We start from the raw sequence: 14794 nt of genomic DNA, 5'->3' as shown, positions 1-14794 counted from the left end.
TAAAGGAAAAAGAAATCTGTTCCTATCCTTACGAAGCAACATCCTCCAAGTTACCCAACATCAATTCACGCTCTGCGTCTCTGAGAACATATATGATTGCACAATGCCCCTAGCATTTTCTACACAGCTAACACTGGAGGTTCACTCCAAAGATCAATTCTACAAACAGACCAGCACTGACTTAAATTACATCTCTGAAACATTGGTGTGCCCTTTACAATCAATTATCTTGCTATACTGTACCGCAATTATAGCATATTAGAGTGTGCGTCCGCAAATACGTACACACACACGCACACACCCACACAGACATACATCCTGTAAACAGCCACACATAACCAGTTAATCTGGTGACACTGCTCCAGGGAGGAACCTTGGCCAAATGTTTCTGAAAAGCTGCTATTATCTGGTGTGTGCTACGGACCTTTAAAACATCCACCCGATTCCTGAGAACAGGAAAAGCAAGATCTTAGGTTAACATCCTGTTTAGAGAATAGCACTCTCAACAATGAAGTACCTCCTCAGTACGGCAACGAAGTGTCGGCCCGGGTCACGTGCTTAAATCTTGCCGAGTTGGCTTGAAGCTACTGATGCAAAGATGAAGATAATGCAAACTCTGCCACAATGACAACTCAAAACAACAAAGGGAGCGCTATTCCTTACTTTTTTCTTAAGCTTTGTTCCCATATTTCCTAGTTACTGCAATGCCTTACTTCATTATCTACTCCACTTCAATTATTTAATTTCTATTTCCAGTATTCTAAGATTATTTTTCTATGCAACCTTTTCTCTGTAGTGCAAGGTCCTAACAGTTTGAGTTTCAGTCCTTTGCCAGACCCAACCTAAAGATCAACTTTGGAACTGTCCTTGAGATTTAAATGGCAAATTATAAATTAATACAAAGTAAAAGTCCAAGGAGCTAATGGTCAGGAAGGAAAAAAAAAGACAGATGGTAAATCCAAAAATTTTTTTTAGAAAATGGGAAAAGGAACTCTCCGATAGATATAAAGGTCAAAGAGAAAGAGAAAAGAGGAAAAAATAGGTGGGTAGAGATGCAAATAATGTATGTAAGAGGGATGCATACTGAAGAGAGGGCGACAGAGAAGGTACAGAGGTGACAGAAGTCCTACTTCAGAAAGAGATTTATTCAGAGTTAACAAGAAGAAAAAGTGTTACAAAACCATAGGCCAGGATATTTAGTTCCTATTTCAGTTGTGTGGGTTTGGCAAGGAGAGTGAAAGATATTGCAAGAAGGCCAAAGTCACATTTCATGTTGACATAAAAACAGGAAGCAATCGTCCCTTCCCCTCATCAGTGACAGGCCGCTTTTCTGACCGTTCGATGTCGGGAATGACATTGCAATAAATTAACATTTCAGCATTAGACCCATACGTTGTAATCATACCCCCATGTCAAACAACATGTCCACGTGACAGGATTTCAGAACGTCACAAAGCACAGCTGGTCTCAGATAGCATGCACTTGGCGGGTAGCGCTCGGAGTTGATGCAGAACCCAGGGGAGAGAAGGTGGTGTCAGGCTGGTGCCAGCTTGATGTCATGGGCTGCCCCGGGTGAAGACTGCTTCCTGATTTGCTTGTTGTGCAGTGGGGCGGCCTTTGAAAATGGTGCCCGGACAATCGATTTGCTGAGTTGATGGTGGGGCTGTCGAATCAGAGACCACCCACCAAAAATACGACATGGAACACCTGTCTCCAAAGTCCTGCACCGCATGACAAAAAAGGCTGCCATTGAGGCCTCAACACTGCCTTTCCTTTCCAACATCAGCCTTTGCCGATACTGGAAAGAAATCTCTCCCATGAAAACAGACAAGGAGGAAGACTGTAAAATGGAAGGCTCCGAGAAATAGACTGAAGGATTAGAACATGAGAGTCATGGAGTCATAGAAGTTTACAGCATGGAAACAGGCCCTTCAGACCAACTTGTCCATGCCGCCCTTTTTTTTTAACAACCCCTAAGCTCATCCCAATTGCCCACACTTGGCCCATATCCCTCTAAACCCTATCTAAATGCTTTTTAAAAGACAAAATTGTACCTGCCTCTATTACCTCTGGCAGCTTGTTCCAGACACTCTCCACCTTCTGTGTGAAAAAGTTATCCCTCTGAACACTTTTGTATCTCTCCCCTCTCACCTTAAACCTATGCCCTCTGGTTTTAGACTCCCCTACCTTTGGGAAAAGATATTGACTATCTAGCTGATCTGTGCCCCTCATTATTTTATAGACCTCTATAAGGTCACTCCTCAGCCTCCTACGCGCCAGAGAAAAAAGTCCCAGTCTATCCAGCCTCTCCGTATAACTCAAACCATCAAGTCCCAGTTACATCCTAGTAAATATTTTCCGCACTCATTCTAGTTTAATAATATCCTATGATAGAGAGATGGGCATTGAGCTAAGGAGGCTCGACCACTAAATATCTACATTTCCTACATAGTCAATTTTTAAAAAATTACTGGAAATATCAACAGTTTATCAATAAATCACTGCAAAAGAAAAGTTGGTCAACAATCCTCCCACTCAACATTCACATTTTAGAAAACCTCAAGAAATATTGTACATAAATTAGTCCACAAGTAATTGAGAGTTATGACTAAAGAAAACTGAGAAGTGACTGGAACCAAGCACCAGATGAATACAGAAGCTGCAAAATGGATGGTGACTCAAATCTGATAAAAGGAGGCACATAATCAGAACTTGTAACTAGTGTAATGACTTGCAGAGACTACCTAATATCTCCGTTGCCTACATCGGTTAATAACCAGTTACAGTATGACCCAAGTGATGTCTGATAGCCTACTTCAACACAAAGTGAATTAGCCCTGGTAACTTCAGATGAGGTAATGGCTTTTAATTCCAGAGATTCACCTCACAGGATGGTTCCTAAGCAGCCTCTAGAGGAAAGTACAAATGGCCACTAACGTGTTTATTTGGAGGTAGGTGATAGTGGCAAGACAACATACACTGCCCAATGCTAGCTGCCCTCAACTCATTAAGAGTTACTCATATGGTGTGAGTGTGGAATCATGTAAAGGCCAGACAAGCAGATTCCTTTCCCAAAGAACACTGATGAACCAGGTGAGGTTTGCATCACAATCCAAAGTATTCAAGGTCATTTCTGGTGCCTGCTCACAAGTTATTAACTGAACGTTATTCACAATTTTCCATGATGGGAATTGAACTCAATCTCTCATTTGCTAAAGAAATGGTTAATAAAAGCTACAGCAGTATGATCATGTTACAGGACTAATATTGGACACAGGTCGACACAGCAACAATGGAATTTAAATTCAATTAAATAAAATCTGCAATTAAAAAGCTTGAATCAATAATGGTTACCATTGAGGCCTCCAGGTTGTTATAAAAGCCATCTGGTTTGTTAACGCCTAAGGACAGAATACTGCAGTCCCACCGAGTCTGGCCTATGTGACTACAGAATCTCAGTAATATGGTTGACTCTGAGATGCAGCTTGGCTTGGCCCAGCAAGCTACACAGCTGTAATCTAGGAAACAGCTTCCCACCAGCATCTTCCCAAGGGCATTCGGGATAGACAATAAATGCTGGACTTCCAGCAATACCAACACCCCAGGATGAATAAAAACTACTTGCATTTATCCAGCTCCATTCACATTTTCAAGACACTCCAAAGTGCTTTAACGCCAATGAGTTATTTTTGATATTTAGCCACTGTTAGTTGGCAGACGAATGAAGAAACCAATTTGTAAAAAACAAGGTCCCAAAAACAGCAATAAAGCAAATGACTGTTTTTTTCCTCAGTGGCAGTGTTGAGAGGTGTACACGTTGGGTGGACGTTCCTGCTCTTTGAATTGTGCACTGATATGTTTTAAGCACACCCCAAAAAAGCATTTAGCATTCTAGTGCCACACCTCATCTGAAAGACAATATCCCCAACAACATTACACTGAGACAGCATTACACTGAGGCGTCAGCCTGGATTACGTACTCAAATCTTGAAGCGGGGTTTTGAATTGCAACTTTCAAATTCAGGCAAAGAATAATGCCATGGAGACAAAGCTAATGTGTATCAAAGGGCTACAATGATTGTGGATGGATCATTAGGATAGGGAAACGAATAGAATTTTTATACAACTGGCTGATTGAATCATCCGTTTTCATTGGAGAACAGTAAGTTGTGTGGCCTGAACTGACAGGGTGAAAGCAGAGCACTTTACAAAGATTGGAAGGATAGGGTCAAGACCATCCACAAGACAGATTTCCAAAGAATGCACAGAGGGTATATCCAATTTGAATTTGGAATGACTTTATGAGGAAAAAGCTGAGAAAAGGGACTAAATTGGATACTCTTTCAAAAAAATTGGCACAGGCTTGATGGGTTGAGTGGCGTCCTTCTGTGCTGCAAGGTCCTTTGGAACTATGGGTGCTTGAAACTTCTGTTAGTGCACAGAAAACTTGTTCACCGTGCAAACATGATAAAGCCACTTCACAAACAGACTAGTTAGAGTCATAGAGATATACAGCACGGAAACAGGCCCTTCGGCCCAACTCATCCAGGTCGACCAGGTTCCCTAAACTGAACTAGTCCTACCTTCCTGCGTTTGACCTATATCCCTCTAAACCTTTCCCATCCATTTACTTGTCCAAATGTACTTTACATGCTATAATTGTACTTGCCTCTAACAGTTCTGGCAGCTCATTCTATATACACACCACCTTCTGTGAGAAAACATTAGCTTTTAAATCTTTCCCCTCCCACCTTAAATCTCTAATTTTGGAGTCCCCTATCCTGTGGAAAGGATCTTGACTATTCACCTTATCTATGCCCCTCATGATTTTATAAACCTCTATAAGATCATGCCTCATCCTCCTACGCTGCAGGGAAAAAACCCTCCAGCCTATCCAGCCTGTCCTTATAATTCAAATCTTCCAGTCCCGGTAACATCTTTGTAAACCTTTTTTGTGCTCTTTCCAGTTTAATAACATCTTCCTACAGCAGGATGATCAGAATTGTACGCAGTGCTCCAAATGTGGCCATACCAATGTCTTGTACAGTTGTAACACAACGTCATAACTCCTGTACTCAGTGCTCTGACCAATGAAAGCAAGCACGCAAAACGCCTTCTTCAACACCCTGTAGTAAAATATCCCAAGGCATTTTCAGCTAGGTGGAAACAGAACAGTCTCTGCAGAATCATCAACCTAGACGTCCCAATCGGCCAAATCCAATTTAATTTAAACATGGATCAAAATGGGTTACTACAGCCACTAAAAGGAGGACACTTGGAAAATCCAGCTGTCCAACCACTAACCCATACTGGAAAGATGCCAGATCAGGTCACACGTGGGATGTAAATCATGTCCTACGTAGAACAGCACTTATGCATTCCGCAGAAACTGATATCATTCCAGGGTAATTGGAAATACTATGAATGGCAAACAGCAGTTACAGAAATGCAAGGCATTACATACTCAAGCTGAAAGAAACACAACAAAACAACAAAGGGACAGATGTTGTTAAAAATGAGGAGGAAGATTTGCAAGCTGCAGCTCACTAATGGCTGAACTTGTTAGCAAGGGCGAGGCCGCAAAATATCATTACACAGCTTAGGGGCTGCTCCTACACTATTTGTTTAAATTTGATTGAGGCAACTTTGGACCTGACCTACAATAGTTTGTATTGATGCAAAGCCAAAATGCTCCATGTGACCCACTCACAGCACACTGCCTAAAAACATTCTCTCCATGCTTAAACTATTGATTGCTTTTCTAAAGTTTCTCATTTCTCAGCCATTGTCACTATTTCTACCTATACCCAAATTCACTCCAAGTAGTGATGAAAGCTCTCTTTTGCACTCCCATTTCTCTCAAATACCAAGTCTTTTGGCTTGAGATTGAAGATTACTACAGCAAATACTGCAATTGAATCTCCTTCAAGCATGCCCCTGATGGGAATAAATTAACATAGAAACTCAGCAGCTCTTGTGTTTGAGGTCCAACCAGTGCGGGCCAGGTGTAGGATAACTGAAAACCGGCAGAAGCTCATTTAATCACCATTACATTTTATTATAAGTTCACATCCACAATATAAATAATGCCAGAGAGAATTAGAAATTGAGGACTCAGAAATTTATCTTGGACACAGGTCAAACGTCTTTCCCGAAAGAGTAGTTTGCTCCCCCAAGTTTTGAACCAACAGCACCAGCTAAGAACAAGGACCATTCAGCTGTTTGTTCACTCAGACCTTCTGTCTGCTGTAGCTTAGCCCTGCCGGGAGATGGGTGTGCATCACGTTAGTCTGCCCTTACTGCAGTTCATCTACAACTGCTCTGTGATGTCCATCACCCAGCTCTGGCTAGATCAACCTCTTTTTGCTGCTCTCCATGTTAACCTCCAGATCGTTTTAGCTCTGATCAAATATCCAAAATATTGACATTTTCTTTCCAGATGTCATTTGATAAAGATTTTTCTTTTTTGCTCTTGCAATTACAAGCACCTCTTTCATTTGTCTTCTGGTCTGTCGAAGGGATTTTTAGCTCAAGTCTTAGCATCCACATTTCAAAGTCTCGATTTCCTTGCCCCGACCTTTCCTTATTGTCCAGGTTTCTAAGGCAGGTGGGAAAATGGATTAAATGTAGTGTCTGATGAGGTTCTGGCTTGAGAGTAGTTTGAGTGTAATTAGTGTTAACGCATCCTCATCACCGCAATATTTATGAGATTTCAATTGCTTTTAAAACTGGAAACTGCAAGATTAGGTACGAGGAAGCAGAGGCAGCCAAGTAGATTAAAAAGATTCAAATACGGCACTGAGAGTCTGGATAGGTCACCACTAAACATTACAGAAGGTCAGAGCACATTAGCAGAGAGGAATAAGCTGGTTGGAATTTGAAAGAATGGAGGATGTTTCTCTGGACTCCAGCTGGCATGATTTTTTTTTCATTTGTTGGACCTGGGCATCGCTGGCTGGCCAGCATTTATTGCCCATACTTTGTTGCCCGAGGGCCATTGAGAGTCAATCACATTGCTATGGCTGTGGAATCACGTGCAGGCCAGACCAACTTTAAGGGCGTTCAAATGGTCAATGGATAGGTATATGGATAACATTGGAATAGTTTAGGTTAGAGGGTCGGCACAACATCGAGGGCCGAAGGGCCTGTACTGCGCTGTAATGTTCTATGTTCTAGACCAGGTAAAGACGGCAGATTTCCTTCCCGAAAGGACATTAGTGGACCAGATGGATTTTTCCGACAATAGTTTCATGGTCATCAGTAGATTCTTAATTCCAGATTTTTTTTAATGAATTCAAATGCCACCATCTACCATGGTGGGATTTGAACCAGTATGCCCAGAACATTAGCTGAATTTCTGGATCAATAGTCTAACACCAGTACCACTAGGATGTGAAGTTTGGCCAAAATTTTATATATCTCTCCCTCTTCATCAGAAGCTGATGGGTTCTTTTTTTAGTTTTGCGGCTGGCAGCACGAGGAGTTAACGTTGCTTTAGAATTATAGAATTCCAACAGTGCAGGAGGAGGCCATTCAGCCCATCGAGCCTGCACCGACAACAATCCCACCCAGGCCCTATCCCTGAAATGCCACAAATTTATCCTACTAATTCCCCTGACATTAAGGAATAATTTTGCATGGTCAATCAACTGAAGCCAAAGCCCATTTCTTATAGCGATATGGTAGAGTTCATGGGTTGATATACACAAGTATAATAGACAGTTTATTAGGCCACTGCCCCCCTCCCCACCACTCCCCGCTACCCCCACCCCAAAAGGAGTTAGCAGTGATCATCTGATGCCTCAATCAATCGTTGCAATGAGATAGATGAAAGTTTTATCCAATTCAGGCAAAATGATTTGGTGCAAACTAGCCTACAAATGAGGTGTTAAATTAAGGGTCCATTTGCACTCTCAAGTAGATGTGTAAGATTGGGAGCATCCATCTAGAACATAAGAAAGAACATAAGAAATAGGAGCAGGAGTAGGCCATCTAGCCCTTCGAGCCTGCCCCGCCATTCAATAAGATCATGGCTGATCTGTCGTGGCTCAGTTCCACTTTCCCGCCCTCTCCCCATAACCCTTAATCCCTTCTCTTATCAAAAACCCATCAACCCGCTTCTTAAAAATATTTAGCGAGGCAGCCTCCACCACTTCAACGGGCAGAGAATTCCAGAGATTCACCACCCTTTGAGTGAAGAAGTTCCTCCTCAACTCCGTTCTAAACCGCCTCCCCTTTATCTTGAGGCTGTGCCCCCTAGTCCTACTGTCTTTTTTGAGCGGGAAGAGTCTCTCCACCTCTATCCTATCCATCCCATTCATCATCTTATACGTCTCAATGAGATCTCCCCTCATTCTTCTAAACTCTAACGAGTACAAGCCTAGTTTATTCAGCCTCTCCTCATAGCTCAATCCCCTCAACTCCGGTATCAGCCTAGTAAACCTCCTCTGCACTCCCTCCAGGGCCAAAATATCCTTGCGCAGGTGCGGCGCCCAAAACTGCACACAGTACTCCAGCTGCGGCCTCACCAATGCCCTATACAGCTGCAGCAAGACCTCCCTACTTTTATATTCAATCCCCCTCGCTATGAAGGCCAGCATCCCATTCGCCTTCCTGACCACCTGCTGCACCTGCAAGCTGGGTTTTTGCGACTCATGCACAACGACCCCGAGGTCCCTCTGCACCGTCGCCTGCTGCAGTTTTTCGCCACGTAAGTAATAGTCCTTCCTACCATTCTTCCTACCAAAGTGGACCACCTAAGAAACCATCAGCACCAATGCAAAGTGGTCGTTTAACAGTGCTGCTTGTAGAGCCTTGCTAATCTTGTCTTAGAAAACATTACAAAAGAGACTGCATTTCAAAAGTTTTGGGTGTGAAAGATCGTAAATAAATGCAAGTGCGCCTGTTCTTACAATTTATGCCCGTTTAATGTCTTGATAATTGTATTACAAGCCAGAGGCTTGCTGTTATCAGGCCACCAGAAGAAATGAATAATCACTGCTGGATGTCCAAGGGACACAGAAGCAGTTTTAACACTCAGGTTGCAGAAAAATACTTGACAAATTTTGGAAAATTAAGTAGGCTAACTCTCCCTGTATTTAAAAGCCAGACTGCAGCAGATGAAGGATACGTTTCGATGAAATTATTCTCAGCTCATAAATCTTGCAAGTGATACAAGGCGTGTGGATTGAATTACAGCCCTGCCTACAGAATTGCAATGCTATCAACGCTTCCGGCAACAAAAGTGATGATGTAGCGTGAATGTAGCAAAATGATCAGTCACCAAAATCGTTTACTGACTGGAGACTGACCAATCGTTACTCAATTAGAACCATAGAATCCCGACAGTGCAGGAGTGTCCATTTGGCCCATCGAATCTGCACTGACAACAATCACCCAGACCCTATATATCCTCCTAACCCCATGGATTTACCCTAGCTAGTCCCCCTAACACTAAGGGGCAACTTAGCATGGCTAACCAACCAAACCCGCAAATCTCTGGAATGTGGGAGGAAACCGGAGCACCTGAGGAAACGTTGGGAGAATGTGCAAACTCCACAGTCACCCAAGGCCAGAATTGAACACAGGTCCCTGGCATTGTGAGGCAGCAGTGCTAACCACCGCGCCGCCCTGTAGAAACCCAACATGGATGGCTCAGCTAAGGTCTGCACCAATGTTCTTACAGGAAGAGATTAATGCTGCCCTTACACTGATAACGGCAAATTTAGTTATAGGGTGCAAGTGCTGTCAGCTGCTGAAGTAGCGGTTCTTGGATAACCTCAGAGCAGAAATGAAAGCCATTAAGAACGTCCATTTAGTTGTTAAACCAGGCCTGCTGGTGAGCCAACCCTGATGCTGCCAGCGCCTGCGGTAGACCCACACTTTGGAATTAGCAACATTAAAACACTCCACAATGTAAAAGCAGATAAAATCACTTGTCGGCTGGCAGTCAAATTCTGCAAGACATAGCAAGGCCAAACATGGGCAAACGTAAAGTCATAAATCACTGGAAACATTCAGCAGGTCAAGCAGAATTGTGGCGAGCAGTAGGTATGGTTAAACCCTTAACAGATGTCATCAACCTGGAAATGTTAACCCTATCTTCCTCTCTTCCTAACCTGCTGAGTGTTTGGGGCACTGTTTCAGATCCTCAGCACCTAATAGTATTTTGAATTTTGTTTGAATCCTGATTGTTTGTTCAAAAATCACTTGAAATTATCTGATACTTTCAGGATATTCGTACTTTGCTTTGTTTTCCATGCTGCTTAATTCAAAGCACTGCCTAATTCAAATGCAAAACAACTTATCAAGTGTAACAACCTTAAAATAGACTTTATTCTGCTTTTTGAGAAGTCACACCTGCACAGCAGAGATGTAAACAGATAGTAACACTGATCACTGAAGAAATAACATGACACACGTACTGTCAGTATCTGCTATCAGGAAACTAATTTCTTCATTTTGGGCTGATTTCTCCAGCCACTGATTGCAGCATAACAGTGTGCATGTTAAATGCAAAATAGAATCATCGTAGAATCCTACTGTGCAGAAAGAGGCCATTCGGCCCATCAAATCTGCACTGACCACAATCCCATCCAGGCCCTACACCTGTAACCCCATGCATTTACACTAGCTAGTCCCCTGACACCAAGAGGCAATTTGCATGGCCAAATCAACCAACCCGCACAGCTTTGGACTGTGGGAGGAAACCGGAGTACCTGGAAGAAACCCACACAGACACGGGGAGAACGTGCAAATTCCGCACTGGCAGTGACCCAAGTTGGGAATTGAACCCGGGTCCCCTGTACGTGCTGCTTTTCAGTTGGTGTCCTTCCAAAGCTTGGATTGTGAGCTTGCAGGATTTTCAATTATTAGAGGAAATAATTTAAAATTGAATGAACTGGGCATTAGTTGAAATGTACACCTTCAGTATTCTTCAGCAAAGCCTGTGACAGCATCATTGCCAAGCAGCATCAGGCCTCAAATCAGCAGGCAAAGATGACTGTACCACCACAGTCTGCACCCTCTCCTTTCCTTCTCCCCTATATACTCTATGAACAGTATGTTTGTCTGTATAGCACGCAAGAAACAATACTTTTCACTGTATTCCAACACATGTGACAATAATAAATGAAAGGAATCACATTATAATCAGTGTAAATCTCGCTGCAAGATATTAGCCCTACCAAGTACCCAAGCAATCCAGTCAGCCCCTCACCACTAAATATATAACGACACACCCATATCTTTCACAAAGAAAACCAGTATTCCTTCATTCCAATTTACATGGACAGATAACTCCACCATTTCCTTCACCCCCAAAACGTGCATCCAGACATCTTCCCCTTTCATTCCTCAAATCTTTCCAGCAGAGTGACAGCTCAGCTTTATTTATTATCCAGAGTCAGGGGTTTGCGTTTGGTTGGTGTTTGGACAATGAGCAATGGGTAATAGTCAATAATAACGTAGACATCAGGGGACAGGCAGTGGGGGAGGTGGGGGCACCAGGTAGCGAGGGGGGGGGGGGGGAGGTGGGGGCACCAGGTAGTGAGGGGGGGGGTGTGGGGGGGCACCAGGTAGTGAGGGGGGTGTGGGGGGGGCACCAGGTAGCGAGGGGGAGGTGTGGGGGGGGGGCACCAGGTAGCGAGGGGGAGGTGTGGGGGGGTCACCAGGTAGCGAGGGGGAGGTGTGGGGGGGGGCACCAGGTAGCGAGGGGGAGGTGTGGGGGGGGCACCAGGTAGCGAGGGGGAGGTGTGGGGGGGGGCACCAGGTAGCGAGGGGGAGGTGTGGGGGGGGCACCAGGTAGCGAGGGGGAGGTGTGGGGGGGACACCAGGTAGCGAGGGGGAGGTGTGGGGGGGGCACCAGGTAGCGAGGGGGAGGTGTGGGGGGGGCACCAGGTAGCGAGGGGGAGGTGTGGGGGGGGCACCAGGTAGCGAGGGGGAGGTGGGGGAGGGGGCACCAGGTAGCGAGGGGGGAGGGGGCACCAGGTAGCGAGGGGGGAGGGGGCACCAGGTAGCGAGGGGGGAGGGGGCACCAGGTAGCGAGGGGGGAGGGGGCACCAGGTAGCGAGGGGGGAGGGGGCACCAGGTAGCGAGGGGGGAGGGGGCACCAGGTAGCGAGGGGGGAGGGGGCACCAGGTAGCGAGGGGGGAGGGGGCACCAGGTAGCGAGGGGGGAGGGGGCACCAGGTAGCGAGGGGGGAGGGGGCACCAGGTAGCGAGGGGGGTGGGAGCATCAGACAGTGAGACGGGGTGGGGGTACCAGACAGCAAGGGAGGGGTGGGGGCACCAAGTACAGAGGGGGGGGCACCAGGCAGCAGGTGGGAGGGGATGGGGTTGGGACATCAGACAGTGAGGGTGAGGTGGAGGCACCAGACAGTGAGGGGGGGGGGCATCAGTGAGGGGGGGGCATCGGCGAGGGGGGGCATCAGCGATAGTGGGGAGGCGTGAGAGGGGCATCAGTGAGGGGGGATCATCAGTGAGGTGAGGAGTGAGGGAGGGGGCAGTGAGGGAGGGGGATCGGGGAGGGGAGGGGAGGGGGATCGGGGAGGGGAGGGGAGGGGGATCGGGGAGGGGAGGGGAGGGGGATCGGGGAGGGGAGGGGAGGGGGATCGGGGAGGGGAGGGGAGGGGGATCGGGGAGGGGAGGGGAGGGGGATCGGGGAGGGGAGGGGAGGGGGATCGGGGAGGGGAGGGGAGGGGGATCGGGGAGGGGAGGGGAGGGGAGGGGGATCGGGGAGGGGAGGGGAGGGGAGGGGGATCGGGGAGGGGAGGGGAGGGGAGGGGGATCGGGGAGGGGAGGGGAGGGGAGGGGGATCGGGGAGGGGAGGGGAGGGGAGGGGGATCGGGGAGGGGAGGGGAGGGGAGGGGGATCGGGGAGGGGAGGGGAGGGGAGGGGGATCGGGGAGGGGAGGGGAGGGGAGGGGGATCGGGGAGGGGAGGGGAGGGGAGGGGGATCGGGGAGGGGAGGGGAGGGGAGGGGGATCGGGGAGGGGAGGGGAGGGGAGGGGGATCGGGGAGGGGAGGGGAGGGGAGGGGGATCGGGGAGGGGAGGGGAGGGGGATCGGGGAGGGGAGGGGAGGGGAGGGGGATCGGGGAGGGGAGGGGAGGGGAGGGGGATCGGGGAGGGGAGGGGAGGGGAGGGGGATCGGGGAGGGGGATCGGGGAGGGGAGGGGAGGGGGATCGGGGAGGGGAGGGGAGGGGGATCGGGGAGGGGAGGGGAGGGGGATCGGGGAGGGGAGGGGAGGGGGATCGGGGAGGGGAGGGGAGGGGGATCGGGGAGGGGAGGGGAGGGGGATCGGGGAGGGGAGGGGAGGGGGATCGGGGAGGGGAGGGGAGGGGGATCGGGGAGGGGAGGGGAGGGGGATCGGGGAGGGGAGGGGAGGGGGATCGGGGAGGGGGATCGGGGAGGGGAGGGGGATCGGGGAGGGGAGGGGGATCGGGGAGGGGAGGGGGATCGGGGAGGGGAGGGGGATCGGGGAGGGGAGGGGGATCGGGGAGGGGGATCAGGGAGGGGAGGGGGACCAGGGAGGGGAGGGGGACCAGGGAGGGGAGGGGGACCAGGGAGGGGAGGGGGATCAGGGAGGGGAGGGGGACCAGGGAGGGGAGGGGGACCAGGGAGGGGGATCAGGGAGGGGAGGGGGACCAGGGAGGGGAGGGGGACCAGGGAGGGGAGGGGGACCAGGGAGGGGGATCAGGGAGGGGAGGGGGATCAGGGAGGGGGATCAGGGAGGGGGGCAGGCGGGTTCCCCGGGCTCACTCACCATGGCGAAGCCGGACAGCAGCGCTGAAGTGCGGCTCGATGCTTTGAGCTTGGCCCGGCTGAGGTAGAGCTTCCTCCAGGAGAGAGCCTGCACCGAGTGGTGGTTGGAGGAGACCAGCTCCAGGTAGCTGCGCCTCACCCAGTCGCGGTAGTCGGCAGCACCAGCCTCGGGCTCCGAGCCCGGGGGAGCGGGGGATCCGGCCGGTGCCGAGCGCTCCGAGCTCATGGCGGGGCTGCGGCTGGAGAGGAGCCGGGATCCCGGACAGCCCGCACCCAACACAGCGCAGCCCCGACTACCGGGAAGAGCGCCGGCTCAGCGCGCGACCCCGGGAACAGGCGCGGCCCCGGAACTGCGCGCGCCACCGCATTGCTCGCCTCCGCCACCAGGACGCATGCGCTAGGACACCTCCCTGAGTCATCTGTGGCCAATCAATACTGCAGTGTACAATGGACAGATACTGATATGCATGGTCAGTACTGGTGTACATAATGAGCAGATACTGATATGCATGGTCAGTACTGGTGTACATAATGAGCAGATACTGATATGCATGGTCAGTACTGGTGTACATAATGAGCAGATACTGATATGCATGGTCAGTACTGGTGTACATAATGAGCAGATACTGATATGCATGGTCAGTACTGGTGTACATAATGAGCAGATACTGATATGCATGGTCAGTACTGGTGTATATAACGAGCAGATACTGATATGCATGGTCAGTACTGGTGTACATAATGAGCAGCTACTGATATGCATGGTCAGTACTGGTCTATATAATGAGCAGATACTGATATGCATGGCCAGTACTGGTGTATATAATGAGCAGATACTGATATTCATGGCCAGTACTGGTATATATAATGAGAAGATACTGATATTCATGGTTAGTACTGGTGTATATAATGAGCAGATACTGATATGCATGGTCAGTACTGGTGTATATAATGAGCAGATACTGATATTCATGGTCAGTACTGGTGTATATAATGAGCAGCTACTGATATGCATGGTCAGTACTGGTGTATA

General features: G+C 48.5%; 1 protein-coding gene across 1 annotated transcript in view; it reads right to left on the bottom strand.

Moving 5' to 3' along the window:
• The window catches only part of orai2 (ORAI calcium release-activated calcium modulator 2), a 51549-nt gene extending 37473 nt beyond the window's left edge, over window positions 1–14076 (bottom strand). Inside the window, exon 1 of the mRNA XM_080210413.1 lies at window positions 13763–14076. Within this exon, the coding sequence (XP_080066539.1) occupies window positions 13763–13987 (225 nt within the window). The 5' untranslated portion in view covers window positions 13988–14076. The remainder of the gene's footprint in view (window positions 1–13762) is intronic.
• Window positions 14077–14794: the final 718 nt, after the last annotated feature.

Source organism: Carcharhinus amblyrhynchos, chromosome 23 (assembly GCF_965287045.1).
Source record: "Carcharhinus amblyrhynchos chromosome 23, sCarAmb.v2.hapA, whole genome shotgun sequence".
NCBI lineage: Eukaryota > Metazoa > Chordata > Chondrichthyes > Carcharhiniformes > Carcharhinidae > Carcharhinus > Carcharhinus amblyrhynchos.
Note: the sequence above shows the minus strand (reverse complement) of the source record. Positions and strands in the feature narration are given on the sequence as shown.